The 25,976-nt window shown below is 39.7% G+C and overlaps 2 protein-coding genes across 6 annotated transcripts in view; one reads left to right on the forward strand and one right to left on the reverse strand.

Annotated features, from left to right (window-relative positions):
* Positions 1-23,401, reverse strand: part of FBXO38 (F-box protein 38) — a 37,602-nt gene extending 14,201 nt beyond the window's left edge. For 2 of the 5 annotated variants that reach the window (XM_063292427.1, XM_063292426.1), the window contains exons 1-15: positions 23,319-23,401; positions 21,446-21,628; positions 18,856-18,989; positions 17,806-17,969; positions 16,501-16,666; positions 15,751-15,888; positions 14,774-14,911; positions 13,899-13,992; positions 13,386-13,516; positions 11,928-12,098; positions 9,221-9,363; positions 7,036-7,255; positions 3,039-3,158; positions 1,794-1,847; positions 1,475-1,654 (exon numbers count right to left, since the gene is read on the reverse strand). In XM_063292427.1, the coding sequence (XP_063148497.1) occupies positions 1,475-1,654; positions 1,794-1,847; positions 3,039-3,158; positions 7,036-7,255; positions 9,221-9,363; positions 11,928-12,098; positions 13,386-13,516; positions 13,899-13,992; positions 14,774-14,911; positions 15,751-15,888; positions 16,501-16,666; positions 17,806-17,969; positions 18,856-18,989; positions 21,446-21,573 (1,981 nt within the window). In that variant the 5' untranslated portion in view covers positions 21,574-21,628; positions 23,319-23,401. The remainder of the gene's footprint in view (positions 1-1,474; positions 1,655-1,793; positions 1,848-3,038; positions 3,159-7,035; positions 7,256-9,220; positions 9,364-11,927; positions 12,099-13,385; positions 13,517-13,898; positions 13,993-14,773; positions 14,912-15,750; positions 15,889-16,500; positions 16,667-17,805; positions 17,970-18,855; positions 18,990-21,445; positions 21,629-23,318) is intronic. The other 3 variants (XM_063292429.1, XM_063292430.1, XM_063292428.1) reach the window with 3 other exon arrangements.
* Positions 23,402-24,171: 770 nt separating this feature from the next.
* ECHS1 (enoyl-CoA hydratase, short chain 1) lies at positions 24,172-25,828 on the forward strand. The gene has a single exon (XM_063292438.1). It carries the CDS (start codon positions 24,195-24,197, stop codon positions 25,065-25,067), a length of 873 nt encoding a protein of 290 aa, XP_063148508.1. The 5' UTR covers positions 24,172-24,194; the 3' UTR covers positions 25,068-25,828.
* The last annotated feature ends 148 nt before the right edge of the window (positions 25,829-25,976 follow it).

Below are 25,976 nucleotides of genomic sequence, written 5' to 3' on the forward strand. Positions count from 1 at the left end.
TTGTGGGGAAAATAGGAGGAGGATGGAGTATTGTTTGCCACCTTGAGTTATTTATAAAAATAATAAAGATGGGATAGAAAATAAATAAATAAATAAAATTACTCTGCTGGAAAGACTAAATTTCAGTTAGAGGTTAGAGAAAGTAAATTGTAATTTTTTTCCCTCTTCCAAGCTTATGGACCCCTGGAAATCCATCCAGACCCTAATTTTTTTTTTCTGTTTCCGGAGTCAAAGCCAGCTCCAACCCTGCCCAGGAACAGCAAAAAGGGGCATTTTTGCACATGCCATTGAGGGGCTGCCTTTAGTGGGTTTTCTTCCCTGTTTCTGGAGCCAAAGCCCTGCCCAGCCCGGCCCAGCAGCCAGGCCGGGCATGCTTCGTCAGCAGCAGGAGCAAGACAATGGCAAGGTCAGCTGGGGTGGTGGAGCAGAGGGCAGTGTGGGCATGGGAGGAGATAGGTGGGTGGGGGAGTTGCAGCACCCCTGTGGTTTTAAGTGCACGTGGGCTGCCAAGCGCCTGAATTTTGATCATGTGACCGCAGGGGCGCTGCAATGGCCATAACTTCAGGTACCAATCATAAGTCACTTTTTTCAGCATGTTCGTAACTTTGAATGGCCACTGAATGAATGGTCGTAAGTTGAGGACTACCTGTATTAATTCTGAGAGGAATCTTTATTGAACAATGCAACTGTTAAGGTGATCAAAGCTATATGAGTACCCTGCTTCTATATAAAAGAAAGGAAATATATCCTACTAAGATAGGACTTGAAATTGACAATAAAAACTAATATCTGCATTTTAGTAATAGATGGGCTGTAATTTGCTTATTGGTTACACAGTAATTATTTTAAAAGGACTACGTAGTTTCACTACATTTTTTTACTATGGAACAACTGCTACGCTACTGATTTTCTGGTGGTAAAAAACAAATCTATTTAGTATCAGCAAGCGTTAGGAGAGTGATACACAATAGGGCTGTGCAGTATTCTAGATTTGAAGGGAGAAAAGGTGTTTCAAAGCACTTGCACATCACACCTGATGGCACCTCCTTAGGTCAAGCACGTCTGGGATCATGCAGCTCCAGGAAGAGACACAGCTTCTTTAAGGAGTTGCAGACAAGTAGGATTTGTATGTCCCTGCAGACTGTATCATCTTTTCATCTTAGAATCTGGATTGTTGCATAACCCCAGTAAACTAAATGTGATCTGATAACAAAATTACAACTGCCATTGTTTCAAAGAAGTTTCAGTCTGATGCTGTCTCCATGATCCTGCAGCTGCAATGGAGGCCTCCCAGCAGCAGCTACATGATCCAAGAAAAGGTGTGGCAGTTTTAACACATTTCCAACTGATTCTATGTTCACACTTGCAGTGTTTCAAAGCTCCTCCTCTCAGCAGAATCTGAAGCCCTACCCAGGCCTACTTTGTAACTCAGAGACCAGCTTTACTAGATACACAAGAAAATGAAAACTCTCACATAAGGGTTCCTGGATTTCCACTGGATCTCTAACTCTTTCCTCTCCGTCTGAGTAACTTTGTGCAATGCTGTTTGTGATACAGGATCTTGAGCTTGCCATGTTTTCATCTTCATCCTCACTGTCTGAATCATGGACAGTAATAGGTGCAAGATTTACATTAGGCTGAAGACCACTAGGCCCTGAAAAAGACAAGAAGTCAACAATCGATTATTCATGTTCCTTAGGTCATGACTCACCTTGATTGAACTTGTCATTCCACTGGATATTAAACATGTGTCCAAACTAGCTGGGATTTGTATTATGGTTTAGAATACCTACCCAGAGGAGTTTCTGCAGTCCATATGTCTCTGTTTTTCTCTTCTTCAAGCTCCCCTCAAACACCACAGAGAGGAATAAAAAACAAAACAAAACACAGTGTGTACTCTGTTTTGCACCAATCTGGAATGCTTCACAACCCTCCTTTAGACATTCACCTGAATATATTGAGAGCTCAAAGAGAAGCAGACTCACCACTGCTTCCAAACGTTTGGGGGGGGGGGTCTGAGGGGAGCTTTGTGCATGTTCACATGAATGCAAATGCAACTATTGGTGTGATCGGGGTTTTCGCTTTCTCCAGGCCCTGATGACATTCAAAGCTGCACACACAAGCGTAGTAACCCTTCAGACCTCCCACATGGAGGCTAGAAAGAGGTGGCACTACACCCATGGCTCCAGTCTTTATCTAGTCTGAGTCCTTCACATGTTTAGGCAAATTAAATTTTGTGTTTTGATTGTATGTTCTCCAAACCTTCTACTAGCTCCTTCCTGCTCACAATCAGTCTGCACCACACAATATAATGCAAATTGATTAATCCATCTGCATATTTGTAAAATGTTGAAAATGTAATCTTTTGCATAAATATAGCAAAAAAAAAAAAAAAAAAGAAGAGAAAAATTAAAGCTACAAGATATTGCAGTGGGAACTAGAGGTGACTAAAAGGCTCCTTCATTGGTCAGAAGTAATATTCTCTTGGCCAGGGAACTACATTGGTAATGTCTCTCTGCATATCAACTCTCAAAGAAAGAGATACATAATCATCTCTCAATTGAACAGTAAACTAGCAAGTAAGTAATTGTTTTGGCAGCCAGAACAGGGCTAGTGTGGTATACCAGGTAACGGAGTGCAAGCTTGAAATCCAACGTTTGTATCTTGCTGGAGCTGTTAACTCATTATGTGTTTTAGCAATCAGTATCAATCTCCACATTTGTAGTACAGGGAAATCTATCTATGTGGTCATTAGGAGTCAAAAATGACTTGATGGCACATAATCAATCAATCAATCAATCGCCTATTTACAAAAGTAATATAAATGTTACTGAGGTACTGTACATAAAATTGATTTAATATTTGAAATCAATAATATCAATATTAAGTGTTTGTTTAATTTCAAACTATACCACTTTAAACTGTACAATTCATTCTAATAAAAATATTATCTTGGTGAACCTTAAGAAGCAATAAACTTATTTGCACTCAGCCAGTGAAACAAGATAATAAGAGAGGGATGCTGACAAGAATATTACCTGCTTGTTCTTCATCAATTTCCATGGGAAGAAGTGCTTGATTAGTTGCAATCGGTTCACTGTGGCTCTCTACCAAAGCCACTCCATCTTCCTGTGCCACCTCCTCCATATCATTCAGTGCTGCAAAAGGAGATAAGAATGATCCAGATAAAAACAAGAACATCTCTGGCCACAAGGCGGCAGATGTCATTCGCGTATAACTGCACTATGATTCTAGGAAACCTTCCAAGGGGAACAGCATCACCCTTAATCCAGAAAAACTTTAAAAGGTAACTTATGATCCACTTCTAAATTCTAAATTTTGAGGTAGGCTTTCCATGTTGTACAAGAAAATCTGAAGGAGAAAATGTGGCTTTCTAACTAAAAGATAAGAATGCTTACAATGAAAAAAAAAAACCCGTAATTCTACAAGTTCTACACTAGTCTAAAGGCAATATTAAATTATCTTACACCTACTAAGCAAAAATAAAATGTTTGCATTAAGTTTTATTTCAATGGTAAAAATTTAATCTGTCAAAAAGAAGAAAAAACACTGATGCAACATAAAAGGGGTAGTTTTACAACATTTTGTGTGATGGAGCAAATTAATATGTTCTTCAATATTTAAGAGATGCATAGGGAATGTTAACAGCCACTAGTGTGTGTGAATGATTTATTATGCACCATCAAGCCAGTATCGAGCCTTAGTAATCACACAAATAGACCTCCTCCAGGATGATCCATCCCCAGTCTGGCCCTTCAAATCTTCCAACAGTGGACCCATTGCTGATGTAACAGAGTCCATCCATCTTGCCTCTAATTGTCCTCTTCTTCTGTTTCCTTACACTATCCCCAGTATTATAGACTTCTCAAGAAATCTAGGTCTTCACATAATGTATCCCAGATATGCTAATTTGAGCCTGATCATTTGTGCCTTGAGTGAGAACTCTGGGCTGATTTTGTCTATAATTTACTTGTGTGTTCTCTTGGCTATCTGTGATATTCTCAGGAATCTTCTCCAACACCAAAGTTTAAAACCATCAACACTCTTTCTATCCTGCTTTTTCAAAGTCCAATTTATAATTCTGGAGAGTGTCATATGGAAAACCATTGCCTGCATTATTTTGATCTCTGTAAGTATACAGGTAGTCCTCAACTTACAACCATTCATTCAGAGACTGTCTGAAGTTATGACAGTGCTGAATGAATGGTGGCTATGACTGGTCCTCAGAGTTACGGCCATCCCAGCAACCCCACTGTCATGTGATCGTGATCTGGTTGCTTAGCAACCCATTCGCACTTATGACTGGTTGCCAAGCACCCTGACATCATGTGATTGCCATCTGCAACATTCCCTGATGGCTTCCCCTGAAAGTCAATTGGGAAGCTGGCAGGGAAGGTCACAAGTCATGGGGTAAGTCTCCCCCACCCATTTATCTTCCCCAGCCCCTCTGTGCTCACACCGTGCCAACCACTCATGCACCCTCCCCAATCCATGCAGTGCCTCTCATGCACTGCCCACGCCATGCACTCTCCCCAACTTGCACCTCTCATGCACTGCTGCGCACCCTCCCTGAGCCTCCCTCACACCCCTTTCCTAACCCAGCAGTAGTCACTTACCTGCCTGCCGGCCTGGGACTTGTAACTTCCTGCCGGCTTCCCCACTGACTTTGGTTGTGGGAACCCAGCAGGAAGTTGCCCGCCTAACGACCATGGGATTCAGTTAACAATGGCAACTAGGACCTCAGGGACTGCCATCGCTAAGAAATGCAGTCGTGCTTTACGACAGCATCACTTAGCGACAGAAATTTTGGTCCCAACTGTTGTTGTAAGTCAAGGACTACCTGTAGACCCATCATGAAAACTGAGAAACTTTTCTAAGGACTTCACTGCTACCCCACCAAGGGCTAGTCTGTGGTGTATTTCTTAACTGCTTGTTCCTTTACTGTTGGTAGTCAATCCTAAAAGGCAGAAGCTAACTACCATTTCAATATCTTTATTCTCAATTCTGAAACTGGTTGCTGTCCCTCTTGTCATTACTTTGGTCTTCTTTATATTTAACCTTAATCCCATTTTTTTCAATGTGCTCCTTCACTTTAGTTACTAAAGCTTCCACATCATTTGCATTTTCAAGTATCAAAGCAATGTCATCAGCACAGCAGAGGTTATTGTGGTATGTTTCTTCCTCTGATTTTAAAATCACAGTCATCTTTAATCCAGCATTGATTCAGCACATAGGTTATTTATTTAAGAGAGTATGCAGCCTTGTCTTACTGTTTTGTTGATCTGGAGCCAGTCTGTTTTGCCATTTGCTGTCCGGACTGTGGCTTTCTATCCTGTGTATAGGTTTCTCATGAGGACAATGAGATGTCCTGGAATTTCAATTTTCCTAAGGACATGCCAAAGCTTGACATGACTGACACAATCAAAGACCTTTCTATTATCAATGAAACACATAATGACTTCTTTTTAGTATTCTTGGCCTATCCAGCATGCATCAACAATAATGCCTCATGTTCCTCAGCACTTTCTAAAACTATGTTGAACATCGATGTTCCTCAGCACTTTCTAAAACTTGAACATCTGTCATCTCCCTTTCCATGATCTTAAGCACTGTTTTGCTAGCATGTGAAAGTAAAGGTATTGCACAATAGTTTGCACACTCTGTTAGGTTTCCTTTATTTGGCATTGGTACTCAGACTGACCTCTTTCAATCCGTTGGCCACTGTGCCATTCTCCAGTTTTGCTGGCATAGCTTAGTTAGAACCTTTACTGATGCATCTTCTATTGCTTACCATATTTCTGTAGATATTCCATCAATTCCTGTACTCTTCCAACTTGGTAATAACTGGAGTGATCTAACCATGTTCTAATACTAGAGGTTCTTATAAGCAAGGAATATCTTCTAAGGTATCTTAGATGATGACAACTCTACTGTACAGAATTGCAGTATACGCCTTCCATCTTTGTTCTATTTTCTTTGAATTGGTTACTATCTGTTCATTGGCATCCTTTACCACACCAATTCAAAACTGGAACCTCCTTCTGAGTTTGGAGATTTTTTCCCCCTAATTTTTCTCTTTGTTTCCATCTTCAGCCACTTTATAGATGTCCTAATATGGAAAGGAAGGCCAGTTTGGTGTGGTGGTTAAGGCACCAGGCTAGAAAGCAGGAAACTGCGAGCATGAAGCCAACAAGGTGACCTTGGGCCAGTCACTTTCTCTCAGTCCTGTCATGAGTAAGGATGGCGAGCAGGGGGCTCCCATCCAGACTGTCAAGCGCATGCGTAGCACTGAGGAATTGGGCAGCCATTCAAAGAGACACAGATTGGGACCGCCTTAACCTTTGGGGTTTATATGTCTGGTTTTTTCCCACGCTTCTTCAGTTTGTTAGGATTCCTGTTATGTACAAGCAATAAAACATTAGAGACCAGTTCCTTGTCTCAGCGTGGTTCTTGGCTGTTAGGACAGCCCTAGGAAAAAGGCAATGGCAAACCACTTCCAAAAACCTTGCCAAGAAAACTATAGGGATGGCAGTCACCAGGAGTTAACACTGACTTGAAGGTGCACGTGGATAAACACACATGCATACACACAAATACTGAAACACTGTGCAAAGCCAACACTTCATCAGCCGTTCAGAATGGCAGCTGAAAGCAACAGATGCCAATTAACTGTAAGGTGTCTAAATGGTGGCTTGTTATAGCTCAGGCAAGCACACTTGTATAACAGAGGAGGAAGAAACTGCATATAGGATTCTTTACAATTTAGATACATAACACACATAAGAATAAACACATAGATATGTAGTACAAGTTTCGTATAGCATAAAGAATAGGTTTAGTGATAAGAATTAAGTTGGAAGTGAAGGAAAAGTAAGTTTGTTAAACTTCCCTGGACTGGGAGGACAATACTACTCTTCTTGCTGGTGGTCTGTACCATTTTCCAAAAAAGTATCCTCATATATACGCACACAATCACATTTAGTCAGTTATTAAAAATTATTCAATAAAACTTACCGTCTGCTGCATTCTGCTGTTCTTCAATCTGTTCCTCCTGTCGCAACTCATTCTCTTCATTTTGATCATTTGGTTGCTGGTGGTTGTTATGGTGTATATTGGCATTATTGTTTGGGTGATTATTATTGTTGTCATTTTCATTGTTGGAGTTCTGGTTGCTCACCAAAGCAGAGGAAACTCCAATTCCTGTACCTGCACTCAGACCTACACGGGCACAACCCTGAAATGCATTAAAGGATTACTGATTGGCAACTCACAAGAATTGCCAGAACAGTATTAATCAAAGATCACAAGATTACAGGAAATTGTGATATCTGAACACCAAGTGAGTGTTTCTGAGCCTTCATGGACATTTCAATGCTCTTCTCCAGAGAAGACCGAACACTTCCTAAATATCATGGCGGTAAGCACTTCTTGATTATCATGTATAAACACTGATGCCTTTAGTCCTATAAACACTGCTCTTTTATCTATTGGTTTAATATGGGGATAAACAATATTTTTCAGTATTAGGAAAAGTGCCATTAACTACCATATTAGGATAAGGAAACATGTATTTTACAGAATAGTTTATACACAGAGACCAAAAGTGGTAGGCGATTTCATGAAAAAATGGGTCTGAGGCTAGTTGATAGATAAGGCCATAACTACTAGGAACTGAGTCTCATTAATGTAACAGTATTTCTTTCTGAATAAACATGCACCAGATTGCAAAACAAAGGAATGCCACTTGAAAACAGGGCTAGCCCCAACCTTCCTCTGCACTGTATCATTCTTCCCCTTGCATTCTGCTTTCTCTTCCTCTCTATTCTTTGGGACTGTCATCTCGATTCCTGTTTTCCCAATTGCCATTCAATTATGCTAGCAGATAGTTGACATTCTGGCTATCATTCATCTTTCTATAGCCACCTTTATTCCTGACCCTTTTATTTCTTAATTTGTTAAGTAGGGCAACATCTGCTTCATTTTCTATCTAATGTGTTGGTTGCTAGGCAAACCAAAACATTTGAGATGAGGCTGCGAATTGGAATAGCAGAGATAATATAGAAGCAGAGATTTTTAAACTCTTAAATTCTTAAAACAGGAAACAGCAGTGCTATGCCTCCAATTCTGACGAATGAAAGGGTATGAAAATGAGAGCATTAGTTCTTCTCTATCTCAATCCCACCCATTTCAATCTGTTATGCAAAGGAAGACAGACACAATACCAGAAATAAGAGGGATTATTACACAAGGAATATAGGTGGTTCATTCTATGCTTCTCGTATTGTTCACTCTTGATGAAGTCCATCTCAAGAAAATTTAAGTTCCCTTTTTATAACCTCAAATCTTTAAGAATGGGGAAATGGAAATACAGGTAGTCCTTGCTTAACAACCACAACTGGGACTGGAATTTGGGTCACTAAGCAATGTGATCGTTAAGTGAATCTGGACCTGATTTTACGACCATTTTTGTGGTGGCCATTAAGTGAACCACATGGTCGTTAAGCAAATCACACGGTTCCCTATTGATTTTGCTTATCAAAAGCCAGCTGGGAAGGTCAAAAATGGTGATCACATGACTGCAGGACTCTGCAACCACTGTAAATGTGAGCTGGTCGCCAAGTGCCCAAATCAAGATCATGTGACTGCAGGGATGCCATGATGGTTGTAAGGAATAGCCTCAAATCGTTTTTTTCAGCACCGTTGTAACTCCAGATGGTCGCTAAACAAATGGTCATTAAGCAAGAACTACTTGTACAAAGAACAGCAAGTCTTCTTGTAAAAATTACAATTCAAACATACGTTTTTATAATCAGCCTCTTGCCTAATACTACTATTGTAACTTGCAGTACTGAACTAGCTTTCAATACTTACATTTTATCATTATGCAGAATTAATCTGACTTGGAGATGTGGATGTGCACACGAGTCCTGTTCCCAAATTCCCACCATCTTTGCTACTTTAAACATTTTAATTCAAATTACCGCACTTAGTGCATGAAAATCTACCAAAAAACTTCAGAACGCAGGAAGATGAAGGTGAAGCTTATGGGAATGCTCAGATTTCCAATTCAGGTTAACCCTGCCTGCATAGGACTTTTAATAGTACTTAATGTAATTTATCTGTTTAAAGGCACTCAGTAGAAGCTTAACATAGTAGGTTTTGGTACACACTTCAAAACATAATTATTTGTTATGCTCACCTTGGGTGGTTCCCGAAACATCTGGTCCAGAGAGATAAACTCCAGGCTTGGCAGTAATTCAATAAACTGACTAAAAGAGTCTAGTTTTATTGCATGGCATCTCACCAGGGTGAGATCAAAAAGTCGAGTCCATCTTGAATGATCTACCGAAAAAACAAATGGGCTTATCACAGTATTTTTTTCCTAAATGTACCTTCCAAGTTCAAATAAATACTCTTCTTCTACCACCTCAATTTGAGTTTTGTTCACTGCCACCATTCTAAAGGTGGATTCCCAGTTATTCTAATGCATCTATTTTGCTGAAAGCCTCCATTTTCACAGATAGCTAGTCACACAGAATAAAAAATACTAGTAAGACTAAAAAAAACCCTCTCTAACTTAAAATTCATCCCCTTTGTTACGATACAGATGAAACATACCAAATCAATCATCTGGGAAACTAATACTAATTATTTATTTCAGAAGCCTAGAGTGGGAGCATTGAAAAATGAAGATTTTTTGTGACTGACCACAAAGATTTTAAAATCTACAGGTTTCAATGGAAGAATGTCTTCCGTTAGCGCAGCTTTCATCTCATGAATAGAAGTTTCCTGTATTAATGGATTGAGTAGATACCTCCCACTGAACCATGAGTGGGTATCCTTTTGATGTCCAAGGAATCCTTTAATATCCTGTTAGCTTTAGTCAGGGGTTCACAGTAGAGGCAGGTTTATATAGAACTTTCATACAATGATTTGACATGCATTATTAAACCACACTTTATGTGAGGCTACTCTTGAGTGGTTTGGAAGCTACAACTGAATTTAGGAGCTAGACTGCTCCATACAACTCCGCATGGTTTACATATGATGCCTGTGCTAAAAACTGCACCAACTACCAGTTAGTTACTAAGCCATATTCAATAAGTTATTATTAGTTTATAATGCCTTAAACAGTCAGAAACCAGGTTATCTGAGGAACTGCCTCTTTCATTACTTCCACCTAGGCTTACCTGGTCTTTACATTCTATGGAAGATGCCTTCCTAATAATTACAATAGTGCTATGGCCAACTGAAGACAACTTAGTGTAGAAGAAGGAATTTTTTTGCTATGGAACCCGCTATGTACAATTAATTCATCCCTGAGATGAGGGCTCTGTGTGGAACAACTCCAAAGAAGTTTTAAAAATTGTTTGGATATTTATTTCACAATATTTTTGCACCATCCCAATTACTATAGAATCTGAGCAGTACATAGCAAAAAATGTAACAACCCCCCTAGTCCTCATATAAATAATAATTAGATGAATGCTCATTACAACCACTATGGGCCAAGGTTCCACTGAAAAATAACAGTTCATTTACTCATCCCCTAATAGTTGTGATTTTAAGGTTTTAATTTTTGACTAATTTATCATATTGCATTGTTCTAGTTTTGATACTTTTATTGTAAGCCACTTTGGGCTTTACAAAAAAGAACAAGAGGTACAGTATATAATAAGTTTGGTCTAGTGGTTAAGGCAATGGGCTAGAAACCAGGAGTCTGTGAGTTCTAGTCCCACCTTAGACATGAAAGCTGGCTAGGTGACCTTAGGCCAGTCATTCTCTCAACCAAACTCACCTTACAGGGTTGCTGTTGTGGGGAAAACAGGAGGAGGAAGGAGTATTAGGTATGTGGCAGTTGTGGCCAGGAGGGCCTTTGCTCAACTTCATGTTCTGTGCCAGTTACGCCCTTTCCTGGATCGAGAGGCCCTCCAGTCAGTCATTCATGCCCTGGTCACCTCCCATATAGACTACTGCAATGTGCTCTACATGGGGCTACCCTTAAAGAGTATCCGGAGGCTACAGCTGGTCCAGAATGCAGCTGCGCAGGCAATTTTGGGTACCTCAAGATTGGCACATGTAACACCTTTGCTGCGCAAGCTGCACTGAATACCAGTTTACTTCTGGGTCCAATTCAAGGTGTTGGTTATCACCTTTAACGTCCTACCTGGCATGGGTCCAGGCTACCTGAGGGACCGTCTCGTCCCCATTACATCGACCCATCCCACCCAGTCGTGCAGAGAAGGCATGTTACGGACCCTGTCCCTAAGAGAATGCCGACTGGCAGGGTCCAGGAAGCGGGCCTTCTCTGCAGCAGCACCCACCCTGTGGAACACTCTTCCCCCAGAGGTGAGGCAGACCCCATCTCTCCTGGATTTCCAGAATAAGTTAAGGCGGTCTCATACATGCATAAATTGAATTAGAACCTTGAATTGTCACCTTGATACCATTTTATATTTATATTGTATACTTTATATTTATATGATGCTGTTTTATGGTATTTTAACTTTATTGTAAGCCACCCAGAGTCCCTCTTCTGGGGAAGATGGGCGGTGACAAAATTCTAGAAATAAATAAATAAATAAAACGTTTGCAGCCTTGAGTTATTCATAAAAATAATAAAGGCAGGATAGAAAATAAATAAATAAAAGTGTTAATAATGTCCCACTATTACTCATCACTCAGCATGAAATAGAACAGTAATACTTTCTTTCAGCAGCATATGAATCAGGATAAAATTACATTCTTAGATCAGCCACATAGGCAGACATAACAGAAACATACAGACATCAAAGATGTCATATACACAACAGAAACAATCCCTAGGAATAATCAATTTCTTTAAGGAGGGGAAAAATTCAACTTACTGAGGGACTTTACCAGATGTCAGTTTGTGAGTACAATACCTGTGATCCAGCTACTTGGATTATGTAGATGAGGGCAGTTGTATATGACAAGATATTTAATAGAAGAGAAGACTTCATTTACTGCTTTCATTCCTATGTCTGTGATAATGCCTGGATTTTCAACCACATCAGCTAATCCATACTTCACTAGATCTGCATTGATCATTTTACCTAGACATAGAGAGAGAGAGAAAAAAATAAAAGAACCTGACATTTCCATGAATCTCTACAGCTATGCAGTCTGTTGACAACAGCTATTTTAATTATTCACCTCTCAGTCTTAGAAAACAAGAATAGCAAAATAAAGGAAAAAATGTTTTCTAATAGTCACAAACTTAGGCACTGATCTGTAAGAGCTAACTTAGCACTGTGCTGAGGTTAAATTCTACCTAGCCCCTACATGATTTCCCAGTTTTATAAGAAGTTCAACACTAATAAAGTTTGGCATAATTAGTTATGCTCTTAATTATAAAGAATATGACAGGAACAATGGGCTGCAGAGCTGGAGATATACAAAATCAGTGAGATGAAACACCAATCTCCCATTACAGCTATAGAGGTGGAGTATGTATGAAGTTTTTAAGATCTTTAGCAAATCTGTCATTTCCTTACTCTGTTGGCAAACACACAAGAACAGAGCTCCAGAACTCTACCACAGGCCTGCACAATGTACAGCCTGCAGGGCGCATAAAGCCTGCCAGGCACCCTTGTGTGGCTCACCAGCATTTTTTGAAAAATAACCAATCCATTGCCACCAAATGGATTCCTTGCTGCCACTAGGAAGGATCCACAGCTGCCGCCTAGGTTTTCACATCCACTTTCACCCCAAAAGACCCATTAGTGAGTGCTTCCAGGCTTCATGGACACTGCCAACTCCACTGCTGCCATCGCGCTGCTAGCTGCCAAAGAGCTGATCAGCCCACTAGCTATTCCTTTGTGACCCATGATTAGTTTTAAGGTATCAGTCTGGTCCTTTCCCCTCTACAATTTGTGCAGGCCTGCTCTAACATACTGCTATTGCTAGGAAAACACCGATATGTGCTTTGGTTATTTCCTCTGCACATGCTTGATTTACTCTTCTTCAGGAAGGGAGAACTTCCAATATTTATTTGCAATAAGGCCTATGCACATTATTTAATTCTATGGTCTCTTCAGACCAAGGTTTAATTCCTACAGGGAAATTCCCAATGATTTCAGAGTTTTCATAGCTAATCTCAAGAAATGTGATACACATTGGGAAGTTCCCTGTAGGAATTAAACCCACATGCTATTATAATCAAGATTCCTTCTCTAAGTCCCAAGCAAGTTTGAGGGTCAGCCAAGATTTAAGGGTTGCTTGTAGATTACACAAGAATGTATCATAATAGCTGTACTCCCTTTAGGCAAATAAGTAAATAAAATCCAGATCTACCGTAACTGCCAATAGATAACCAAAAGAAAAATTGAAGGATTTCATACACTGTAACAAAAACTCATCAACATATCCAAGATGTAGTGTTTCAAACTGGGGAAATTCCAATTCTGCCATTTTTAGTGCAGAGAATACTCCATCTTTGGTTAGGGAAGGCTGGATTCGTACTTCATGCAACCTGAATAAAATGAAAACCAAAATAGGAAGTAAATGTTAGTGTGAGTTCCTAATACAACACATTGATATTAGAACCGTGGCTCAAAGCAAAGCAACAATAGAGCACTTTTATTACATCAGAAGAAAGCGTAACAGATAAATGCACATTTATTTATAAGTAAATGCTTGCTAATTTCATATATTTATAAATTATACAACGATACTATTGCTTGGAAACATCTATTATGCTATTTATCATATGAATTAGGTTAAACATAAAACAGGCCATGGCAAAACAGCAATGCACAGAATTTAGGAAAGCAGAAATAAAACTCTATGTGTTAATATGTAAACATAAGGGTGATTCATTGACAGATAAAGGACCACTGATAGACAATGATTACCTTCGTGCAGCAGTTATGATGAGGTAGCCAAGGTCAACTTCCAAAGCATTCTTGCAAGCTCCTAGAACTATAGTGTGCAAATTTCTGAAGCCCCCTGAAAATCAAGAAAATAATGAAGAAAATAATAATTTCCACTGTGTTCCAGGAGCAGTATTCATAGAAGCAATGTTGGAACCCAAACCTTGTTATTTTTATTTCAGCATAGTGTATGACTACGATTACTTAACAGATAAGAATCTCAGTATTAGAAAAGATGCGGCCTTGGAATATGTGCGATCACAGCATACACACTTCACTGCAAGCTCTGCACACCATTCTGAAACTTCTTTTCTAATACGTTAACTTAACCAAAAATTCTTAAAATTGTGCTTCACACTCCAGGAGCATGGGGTTGGTCCAAAGCCGAATCATACCCCTAGACTAAGGAGGAGAAAGAACATGCACACTGAGGAAAGCTTTGACCGGGGGGGGGGGGGGGTTATTTCTACAGGTCTCCCATATCCTCCTCAATCCCTGAAGCTGCACTGTTCTCCAACAACACGTTGCTTTTATTGTCAGTCAAGTTTCTCGATTTCAACAGTTAGCAGCAATTTCAGGAACTTCAACATAATTGGAACCCAACACAAACATATGTTCTCCAAGGGAACATTTTAACTTTCACGCAGCCCAAGGGAAAGTATTAACGCTTTTAAATTTCAAATATTTGTTCAAAATAAAAGAATACTATATATTCAAATCTACTTAGTATCTTCTTTTTATATTTAAAGCAACTCATATCTTTGAACATAGTAACAATATTTACTTCTATAAAGGAGAAGATGAAGAAATAATGGGAAAAAGTAAAAGCCGTTCCCAGTTCCAAAGAATTCACATACCAGATCTCCAGCTGTCTTCTACAACATGCTGAATAAGACCTCCAAGAAAAGGAACTCGAACCAATTCTAGATGTTCCAAGTTTCGAGCAGAAGCCAAGCCAGTGACCAGGGGAACATACTTCAATGAGTTTGTGGGTCCTACAGAAGAAAGAAAAATTATAATTCACGTTCAGAGGCAGCTAAATAGAGGCATAGACATTTTAGGATATACCATAACACTTTCTATCCTAGATAAGATTTCAAGCATTTGTATTCATGCGACAAGACCGTTACTTTCTCAGTAAAGAATGTAAATGCACAAAATACGAAGATGTTTTGCCTACATCTCTACATTCCTGCAGAGCCATGATAGAAGATGATTCCTAATATATGGGAGAAAATTCCCCATTTGCCTCCAAAGGACATAATTAAATCTTTATCAGCCCTATATCATACAGGAAAAGGTAGGTGATACAACTTGTCACAAAAAGTTTACTTTAATTTTCATATTGTAAAAAGGGAACAGCAATTTTTACAACTGGATCAGTATTAGTCAGACTTGGAACACAGACTGACACTGACGTTACAGCACTATAGACCAGGGTTTCTCAACAAGGGTTCCATGAGAAGTCACTAGGGGTTCCCTGGGAGATCATGATTTATTTAAAACATTATTTCAAATTCAGGCAACTTCACATTAAGGAGGTAAGTTTCATTATTTATTTTTAGTTTAAGAACACTGTTAATGCATTTATACATTAAACGAATATAATAATTTTGTAACTTCTGGCCTATATTTGAGCCTGAATGTGCAGGGGTTCCCCAATGGCTGAAAAATATTTCAAGGGTTCCTCCAGGGTCAAAAAGTGGAGAAAGGCTGTTATAGACAATAATCCTCCACTTCCTTCCAAATGCTTGAAATGATTGGGAAATTGTACCATAACACCTTCTATACCAGATAATGTTTTAAGCAGTAAGACTATCCTCTGCACTTTTACCTGCACAATTTCTCATGACAAAAGTGCGTAAGCTGATGCAAAGGAAATCCTTAAAAGGCTGTGGTTTGGTGAGCCTCACCCACTTCAGGTACAGATGCCTCAGCATTGGAATACAAGGAATGTCAGGGACATTAACTCCTAAAAAAAAATACACAAAGCAGAAAGTTAAGATCAAGGAGTACTATTTATTTATTTATTAAATTTATCACCGCCCATCTCCCCCCGGGGAAGGACTTTGGGTGGTTTACGATAAAAACAGTTAAAACAATGCAATATAAAGCTATACAATAAATATAGTACATAATAAAATATAAATATGATGGAGACCAGATGGCTAAAAGTTCTCTATAAATCCGCAAGTAAAACAGGGCCATCCACCACAGGAGTGATTATTCTCCCTCCTATATTATGTATGTTTGCCACCCTGAGTTATTTATAAAAGTAATAAAGGCGGGATAAAAAAAAATCTAATATCTAAATCTAAATACTAGACATTCCAAAAACACTGTAAATATAAATGGCTTGATTTATCAGACTAGTATTCATTGTATCTAGTGATACAACGTTGAAAGTGAGCATGTATTTTACAGTGTTGAAAGTGAGAATCTATTTGTTTCATCTACTAATATGAATAGTGACCATCCTACCACTGAGAAAAACAGCAAACTTGTATACAATACGTTCTGATTTCATAGCTGTTCAAAAAGCTTAACTGCTTTGATCTCATAAACACATCACGACGATTCTTACCTACTAAGTGCAAAGTTTGAATTTTAGCTCCTATTGGTATTTTCAGTTTATTTTCAGGTGGAATTGGGAAGGCACCATTACGATTACGAAATTTCCCCAGGATGTGAACTTGGGGCATGTATGTCCAAATGGCTTCTACTAGTTCCAGATGGGAAGTCTCAACACCCTGAATTGTAGGGAAAGAATAAACAGTCAAGCATCATCATAGACAAAACAAAATGCATCTTAATTATTAATATTAACTGAAGACTATTGCCAACTTATGAATAACTCTGTATTAGTATTCATAAAGCTAATTTCACTGGCAATTTTTACTTGTACTCCAAGTATGGAATATGCACTAAACACAGCAGATCTAAATCTCCTTGCTAAGATTTATAGCCTGCCTTTCTATAAATCCAGACACCTAAGAACCACCAACAGCATTGCAACCACTAAAATTATCATAGCATCTAAGAATATACATTCACTGATATAAACCCATGAAACAACTCTTCCATCAGATTGTTATACGAAACCATAAACAACTGCTCCAGTTCAAAAGATCAAATAAATATTTCAGCTACCCTTTTTTAATCTAAGGATTAGTGCCCTAATAACTCAATTAGCATTTAAAATGTTACATGAATAAAATCACGCTATAGGGAGCAGCGTACAACTCAGAACAAAACACTCAGATCCTGTGTAATATAGAAAAAATGAACTTCACAATGTTAGGAAGTGCTTAAACTCATTGTTATGAGTGAATTTAGACACACACACATTCACAGCTAGTATCTGCTAATGTTCAAAATTCAAAAGTGATACCGAAAAGAATTTCTAGTCATAAAAGGCAGAATTGGTATATAATACAATCTCCTCTCTAAATACATCACAGCTATATATTAAACTCGCCAATCTTTGTGACTCTATTGCTGAATTATTTTTTCCACATTCTGCAAATAATCCACATACAAAGCAAACAGAATTAGTGTACAAATCACGTGATTTTATGCAGATACACACTGATCTTTCTAGGCTATGTTCATTCATAGACTGCTGACTTCTTACGGTAACAGATTGGGTTTTAAGGGCAGACTTCCAGTTTTAACTGAAACAGAAAACTCCATGTGAGTTTTTAATTATAGTTGTTTCAGGTGTGATGATGAAACACAGATTTAAGGGCATGGAACTGAATTCGTTCCATAAAATACAAAGCCATCTGTCCTCCTTCCAAATTGTCTCCCACATCTTCTAAATTTGTCCCCTTAATTCTTATCCAGAATGACATCTGTCAAATGATATGCTTATGTTTTGAACACATACTAAGAGATTTGGGCAAGCTTGCAAAGCTTCTAGCACCCCAGGAATGCTGAAAGCTTCATAACCACGAACCCTACGTCTGTCAAGGTGCCTGGGATGAAGCCCATATAGTTGCTCAATGTCTGGCATTTTCTTCAGCAGGGTTAGGAAGCTGGAATCTGTGAATCCTGCAGAAACAATCCATATTTTATCTTTGATTAAAAATAGGTATCTAGATGCACAAAGGCAAACAACTGTCTGTATTTTATCATACATACACTGTGATTTGTATTTTGGCACATTCTTTTCTAATTTTAGCCTTCAAAGACAACACTGTAGAAATATACTACTACTATGGAAGAAAAATTGAACTACATGCAAGAAGGTAAGACCGATGTCACTGAAATAATAGTTACAAACAGAGGATGTTAAATGTAGATTTAATCAAATAAATGTTTAATTCTCCCAAAGTATAATTTGGTAAGTGCTATCACAGATCTATGTTACAATGCATTGTGTTGTACAGTTTGCTTAGTTTTTTCATCACAGATCGTTTTTTTTTCCTGGTGAGTTTTTATTTGTAACTGAATACATTATGTTATTACTCATGTATGCCCAATTTTAATTTTCCTTAAAAAGGAAAAGCCATTTGACTCATTGTTCCATAAGGCTTCCTTATTCCCCACTTTAAAAGGAAGTGCTAAACTTGCCCTTTCTAAAACTGTAAGTTCTTCTAAGTGTTTCCGGCCATTAGAATGTGTGCAAAACACTTGGCCACCTCAGACACTTTCCACAGCAATCGAGAATAAATCCCCAGTGATCCCATTCCATTTCAGAAGACTCCTATTCCATCACTTCTGCCTAGCTGGCTGCCTAATCAAAAGTTGCTTTCTCTTAAAATATGGAGATGTGAAAGATACTGAGAGCTTCTGCCATCTCTTCATTATTCTGGAAAGCTTGCCCACACATGCATAACAAGTCTTTGCCATTTGTGGTAATTCCCTGTTTCTTTTTAAATGCTATAGCTAAGCAGAAAATATAGTCAACACTGTCAAGATTAACAGCACCACTTACCAGTGGGCATGTACTCCCACCAGTGACCTGCACAAAGATCCACAACTTTTACTACTCTTAGGTACAGGATGACAGCTTCCTTTAACTTCCGGGACAGGCATTCCATGCACATGATATCCTGCAGGGGAAGATACCTTCAGGAAGGGAATAAAGTGGGATTAATTCTTGGATGGTTTCTTTCCTTTACTATTATATTAAGCAATAATTTGAATAGTGCTGCATTCACATCTATTCACAACCATAACAAGGAATACATTCAATAGTTAAGGAAAACAGAACTGTAATAAAGCAGGACATGTGATTTAGTTATTCTTTCTAATTCATCTAGGAACAATAGTTTCCTTGGGAGAATCACATACTAAAAAATTAAAAAGAAAAAATTAGCAACGACATCATGTGTGTAAAAATTGGCATCCTATCATGGCACCAGGACTTCAAAATTACCAAACTGAATTTTTAGAGTTTAAATAGCTAGGAACTGAGGAATGTATGTGTCAGGCAATGAAAAAAACAACAATGTAAGCTACCAGAGCAGCTTTCTTGGGGAGGACACTTGATAAGTAGGTCCTGTATCTCATAGTCACCCATTACCCTCATTAGGCAAGGATGCATAGAGGGAGGCCTATGAAGATGACATGAAGTCCAAACATATGCATTTGGGGGGGATCATTCCATTAGAAACTCTAATTCAAACTTTCAGGGCTTTAGTCACCAATAATACTTTTAAGTTAAGCCCAGAGCCAGTATAGCTAACAAAGGAGTAGCATCCAATGGTGGTGGTATCACCAGTTCAGTTAGTAAGCTAGATGCTCTATTTTGGACTAACTGGTTTCCAGCCATCTTTAAAATAGCTCCATGGACGATGCAATACCTGGGCATGAATAAATGATTGTCAAAGTTCAAACAGAACTGCAGTTACAAACCAGCCTAAGTCAACAAAAGGCATTCCCAACACCAACCTGAGACCACCTATAAGTTGGTTCTTCAAGGGAAATGCAATTCACTCCAAAACATGCTGGTGGAACTCAGGTGAGCAGACATCCCATTCACTAGCACTTCCTCCATTTTGGCTTAAGCTTGAATTAATTGGCTCTCATCTATTCATTGTAATGTGACTATGAAATAAGCAGCAGGTAAAGCAGAGTTTCAAAGCAGACAGTACAATTAAAATTAATGCTGCTTTTTATTGCAACAGAAAATGTAATTGGATGCTTATTAAAATAGGCTTTACTATTTATCTTTTAGGTCAGTTAATTACAAGTACCTCTTGTCCATGATGCTTTCAAGTCTCAACAATTACTATCCCAAATTCATGATTTCAAGGTTACTTTGATTTTGAAAAGTAGGATTCAGTATTACATGCAGATCAGTTTAACAAAATGGGAAACCTACCTGATGAAAAGGATCCCAGCAAAATAATTTGTTAAAAATAGTAACAAACCTGCAGACCATAAAAGATTTATTCTGTTATGTTCTCCATGCTACAGGAGAAGATTTTAAACCACAATTAAAAAGCTTTAGGAGGAAAATTCCAGTTAGGAGAACACAGCCAAGAAAGAACTCACTCTGTAGTACAAAATATTTCATTTCATGGGCCAATGATATTCTAAGCAACAATAAATCATTTCTTGACCAAAACAGTTAATCTGAGTCTTCTTTTGAAAGGTAACATTTAATACAATTCAGAAGACGCAGCAGACCACCAGAGATAAGGGCAGCTAGCCCCTGCTTTCGGAAAGTGGTTAGGACCTGGCTCTTTTAGAGGGCCTTTGGGGATGGTGAGTATGGTTGACTTGCTCCTGAAGAGTAACATCCTGAAGAAGTGGCACCAGGCAATGTGTGGATAATTACAACTGCATTTTTTTTTCTGAAACACGAAGTGGTTCACAAAGTAATACCACAAAGCACTTTCAGAAACTGACAATCCAAATATTTGGATTGATCTTACCATGGAACATTAGAGTATTTCATGAATAGATCATGATGTTCTGCAAACAACTAATTCCTTTTGCACTCTAAGGCAACTGTACAGTGAACTTCAGGCAAAAGATACATTCTGGATGAATAGATGGAAAGAGAAGGAACTGATTACTGCAGGTAAGAGTATGTATTAATACACATGTTCTATAGCACTAGGATGTTTATCTATTAAGAGATAAGCATTCCTACTCAACTTGTGGGGAAAAATCCTTCAAATATACACATCACTAGAATATATTTTTTAAAACTAATACTTTGTTTGACAACAAGCTTTTTAAGGTTAAACTGGTGTTATAGAAACAAACGTTTTTTCTGCATCTGATTTAATTACATCTCTATCGCTGACATTTTGGTTTATACTAAGGCATATTGGTGATTATACTAAGGCATATTCAGCAAATTGTTATGTTTAATTATTACATGCACCAGGATTTCCAGAACTGCTCATAAGTATAAATCTGAAGGGGAAAAAAAGAGCTTGGTACTTCATGTTCTCCAAACCTCTACCAGGCAGCAGCTAAATGTCAACATTTAGGCAGATGATTGTTATCACTGGCTATTAAAGTGAATGGTATATTAAAACAAAAACAAAATCTCTTTTCTAACTTACCTAAATATATGGCAAAGCACTTCATGTGAAAGCTGATTCATGTAGTCTTTCAGCTCAGCAACTTTGATGCATACAGGGCTTTCCCGGTTTGTGGAATATACTTTCACATTTTTCCGTCTAGGCCCCATTTTGATAGTATTGGCAGATTACAGGGTTCTGTGCTTCTAAGAAAATACAGTGAAACTGAGAGAGAAAATTATAATAAATGAAGAACACTGATGGTAACTCAAATTAACATATATCATGTCTATGTAAGACCTATCATTTGCATGAAGTTTAGAAAACACTATGCAAAAAATGTATGCAGCTTTCTGGAAAGATGGGTTATACTCTCCACTACACATAGCATCTTCCACGTGGATAAAAAGATGGAAGAAACTTTCTGATTAGGAGAAACCAACTGGTAAATAGAACCCAACTCGCATCTCTTGTGAAAAATCACCATTAGTACTAGCAGCCCATTTCTAGAAAGCCAAAGGAAAATGTGTTTTCGTTAGCCTAGTCCTCCATGACTCCTCTTGTATTCTTAACAAATGATGTCATGTATTCATATTCAGTCATAATCACCACTGATTTCAGTGGGGCTTATCTCAAACTAAGAGAGAATTGCTAACATAAGTACTGGAGGATTAAAAAATGGATAGCAAATTTCAAGATTTGTTTAATAAAAAAATTATATACTAACTCTTTTGCTAACTGTCTTAGAAATAAATCTCACTGAATTTGACTTTAAAATGTGATTTACCACTTTTATGAACAATTGTTAGTAATTAGACTTTCCGTGTACCATTTCCCAACAGTCTCTTTATAATCTTTCTGCAACTGTGCAATTCAGATAACATGTCATACATCTCATAAAGTAGCCTATAATTTAAAAAGCAAATACTGTATAACAAGTTCACCAGTATATAAGACTTTGCATTTGTGTCTTAACCACAATCTAACAAAGACTCAATGAAGTAAAGAAATGCATTATTCAGATGAACCAACAGTTCTACTATAGAATATACCACAGTTTTTTTTATTCATGATCCAAGAAATTAGGTTCCCCTTCATACTGGCATATTCACATTCCCCTTCACACAACGAAGTAGACTATGCTCAGATGGATTCCAGCCTGTTATGTGAAGCTAGTAATTGTATTTTGGTAACTTGTAATTAGAATTTATTGTGTTGTGTGAATCTATTATTAAAAGGAAAAAAAAGAAAGGCAACTGGGCCACTCATTATCATTATTTCTGTAAACGGGCATCTTCCATGTGCCAGTATTACATTCCCACTATTGTGGCGCTATAATCCCAAGCTTCTGAAGAGCACCAGGCTGTGGAAGTCACTCTACGAAGCTTAAGGGGAAGGAGCAAAAATAAAGACTCATCTGGTGTCCGTGGGCAACAATGGAAACCATAATAAAGCTGATCCCCCATTTCGGTTATCACGAATAAGACCACAGGAGTGAGGGAGAAGAAAAGAGCTGTTTGCCAAGTCTGGAAGCCAACAGCAAGACAAACCCCAACTTTAGACCATAACTGTGTAAGCCTAAACAAGTCAATAAGGCACTCCTCAGCCCGGTAATACGTAGGCCGCAAGTACCCAGGCCAACAAGAAACGGGAAGAAAGGCCTGGGCTGGCCATTCCAAAACGTCACTTTCTACCCATCCCCGGAGGGGCTGCTCCCCTCGGTTGCCATCTCTGCGCGTATCACCAGCCTGCCCGGGAGATCCTAGGAGGAAGGTCAGAAATCAGCGCTGACCCCAAGCAGCAGTTCCGACGTAAGACCCCCTCGAAGGCAACGGCAAAAACAGCTCTGACTGCCGGATTCTCCCAGGGTACCAGCACCCACAGACCAACCCCCAACCTCTCCCCCGCCGGCTACCTGCCCTCATTGAGGCTCTAATCCGAGGAGCTCAGGAGACGCTTCCTCCCACCGCCTCACAAAACTTCCGCTTCCTGCCCGTCACTCACCATTTCCGGAACTTCGTGCCCTTCACCTCAACAGAGACCAAAAAAAGAGACGCGTGCTCCACAACTCTCACTTCCGGCACGAAATACCAGACATTGGGTCCGGGGGTGGGGGGAAGAGATTTATAAAAGCCGTCGCTGGGAGGTCTTCTTTCCCTTCGTACATTTTCTCTATAAACTGGCTCCTCTCGTTAGTTTCAACCCGGTTGTTAGAAAATTGACCGCCTTTTTTCAAGCGTAGAGAAATCCAGCTTTCACATTTGTGTTGATTATCCTAGCGTTAAAGGAGAAGGCTTCCCGTCCTTTTCTCTTACCTATTGCAGCTGTTTGCATCTTAAATCGTTTTTGCTTTTACTCCGAAGGGAGCTGAAACTTTAATTGCATTGCAACAAAAGAAGCTTATATAACTTTTACTATTGGGCCTTTAAATCTGGACAGCGGGTTCCAGTTTAAGTGCTGGATTTTAAACCGTCGAACCAATTGTCAAAACATCATTAAAAAAACTTTAATTAAAAAATTTGCAGAGGGAGTTGGACATCGGGGTTTATGTCAAAGGAAGCATTCTGTTTGCTTTCCTTTTTTGCTTTTATTAAGATGAATAATGGATTAGGATAACGTCCTTCATCTAACTCCAACGATGTGTTAGGAGAACATCCAATCAAGAGCAAGTGGGTAATGCCCTTTGAAACCCTCTCTCCCCGCACATGGAGGACCACACCACCCGGGAGCCGGAAGTCCTTCCTCGGGACTCTTGGACCGGAGCTCTGAGCCCAGCCACTCTGACGCCAGCATGGCTGCCGCGCTGCTTCTTCGCCGTTTGGCTTCGGCGGCGGCCCCTGGGGCCGGTCTGCCGCTCTGCCGCTTGCTGGGCTCGGCGGCAGCGCAGTTCCAACACCTGCTGGTGGAGAAGAAGGGGGCCGGGCAGCACGTGGCGGTGGTGCAGCTGAACCGCCCGAAAGCCCTGAACGCGCTGTGCGACGAGCTGATGATGGAGCTGAGCGAGGCGCTGGACGCCCTGGAGCGGGACCCGGGCGTGCGGGCCATTGTGCTCACCGGCAGCGAGAAGGCTTTCGCCGCCGGCGCGGACATCAAGGAGATGCAGCACCGGACCTTCCAGGAGTGCTACGGCGGGAACTTCCTCGGCCACTGGGACCGCCTGGCCAGCGTCCGAAAGCCGGTCATCGCCGCCGTTAATGGTTACGCGCTGGGCGGTGGCTGCGAGCTGGCCATGATGTGCGACATCATCTACGCGGGCGAGAAGGCTCAGTTCGGGCAGCCGGAGATCCTTCTGGGCACCATTCCCGGCTCCGGCGGGACTCAGCGGCTGACTAGGGCGGTGGGCAAGTCGCTGGCCATGGAGATGATCCTGACCGGGGAGCGGATCTCGGCCCAGGAGGCCAAGCTGGCCGGCCTCGTCAGTAAAGTCTGCCCGGTGGAGAAGCTGCTGGACGAAGCCATCAGCTGCGGGGAGAAGATCGCCCGCCACTCGAAGCTGGTGGCCGCGATGGCCAAGGAAGCGGTCAACGGCGCCTTCGAGATGAACTTAGCCGAGGGCAACCGGCTGGAAAAAAGGCTGTTCCATGCCACCTTTGCCACGGAGGACCGGAAAGAGGGGATGAGTGCCTTTGTGGAGAAGAGAGAAGCCAAGTTTAAAGACCATTAATTTCTCCCACGATGATAATGGGGGGGGGGGGAGTATGGTGAGGGATGATGGGCTAGGGATACAGTTACACTTTGCTACAAGAGGCCTTGATTTGCAATCCCTGGACCCTAAAAAGACAGCCATCTTCTTGCGAGAAAGTGGTCACGGCTCATAGTTATTGGCATCATGGTGTGCAAAGATCAATTTCTTTGGCAAGATAGTAATTGAAAATAAAATTGTCCCAATTTCCCTAATAGGTGGTCTTTGTAGAATGCCTTGGATTGCATAAAAATAGAAGCTTTTGTGTCCACAGAAAACAGGCAGATGTACAAGATGAAAGGAATGTTTTTTATGCACTAGAGGACACATATAGAAGTTTAAACCTCTTCCTCCACTTCAGATTTCATAACCTCTGTAATAGGGTGAGTGAAAGAAAGTATGTTAATGCATTCTTCTTGGTTGACTCTAGTTGCTTTGACAGACACTTGGCAAGTGTGGGTTGGTTTATCTGTCCAGAATCATATACCAATGTGCCTGCTGAATTTCGTTATCTTGGTGATAAATCTGAGCTTTAGCTACCGCCATCCCAAATAAGCTATATAATAAGGCATATCTTGTGTGATTGCATGTAACCACCAAAGTCCATAGCCAAGAATATGCTGGTGCAACAAACATAAGTTGGTGGAGGCGCTTCGTAAGTTAATGAAAAAAACAAAGATGCAGAAGTATTCTGATGTATTCCATTGATTTCTTAATTGCAATAAACACTTTTAATAAAATGACATTTAAAATTAGATTGTATCCTTTGCCCACTCTGCCTTTCATCTCTTTTTTTTAACAGTTTTATTCAGATATATTCAGGAGTAACTGAGGTTAAAGGGGAGTCACTCTTTCAGTAGTGACCATCTCATTTCTCTGTACTTCTTTTCT

This window comes from Candoia aspera, chromosome 2 (genome assembly GCF_035149785.1).
Source record: "Candoia aspera isolate rCanAsp1 chromosome 2, rCanAsp1.hap2, whole genome shotgun sequence".
NCBI classification, from domain to species: domain Eukaryota; kingdom Metazoa; phylum Chordata; class Lepidosauria; order Squamata; family Boidae; genus Candoia; species Candoia aspera.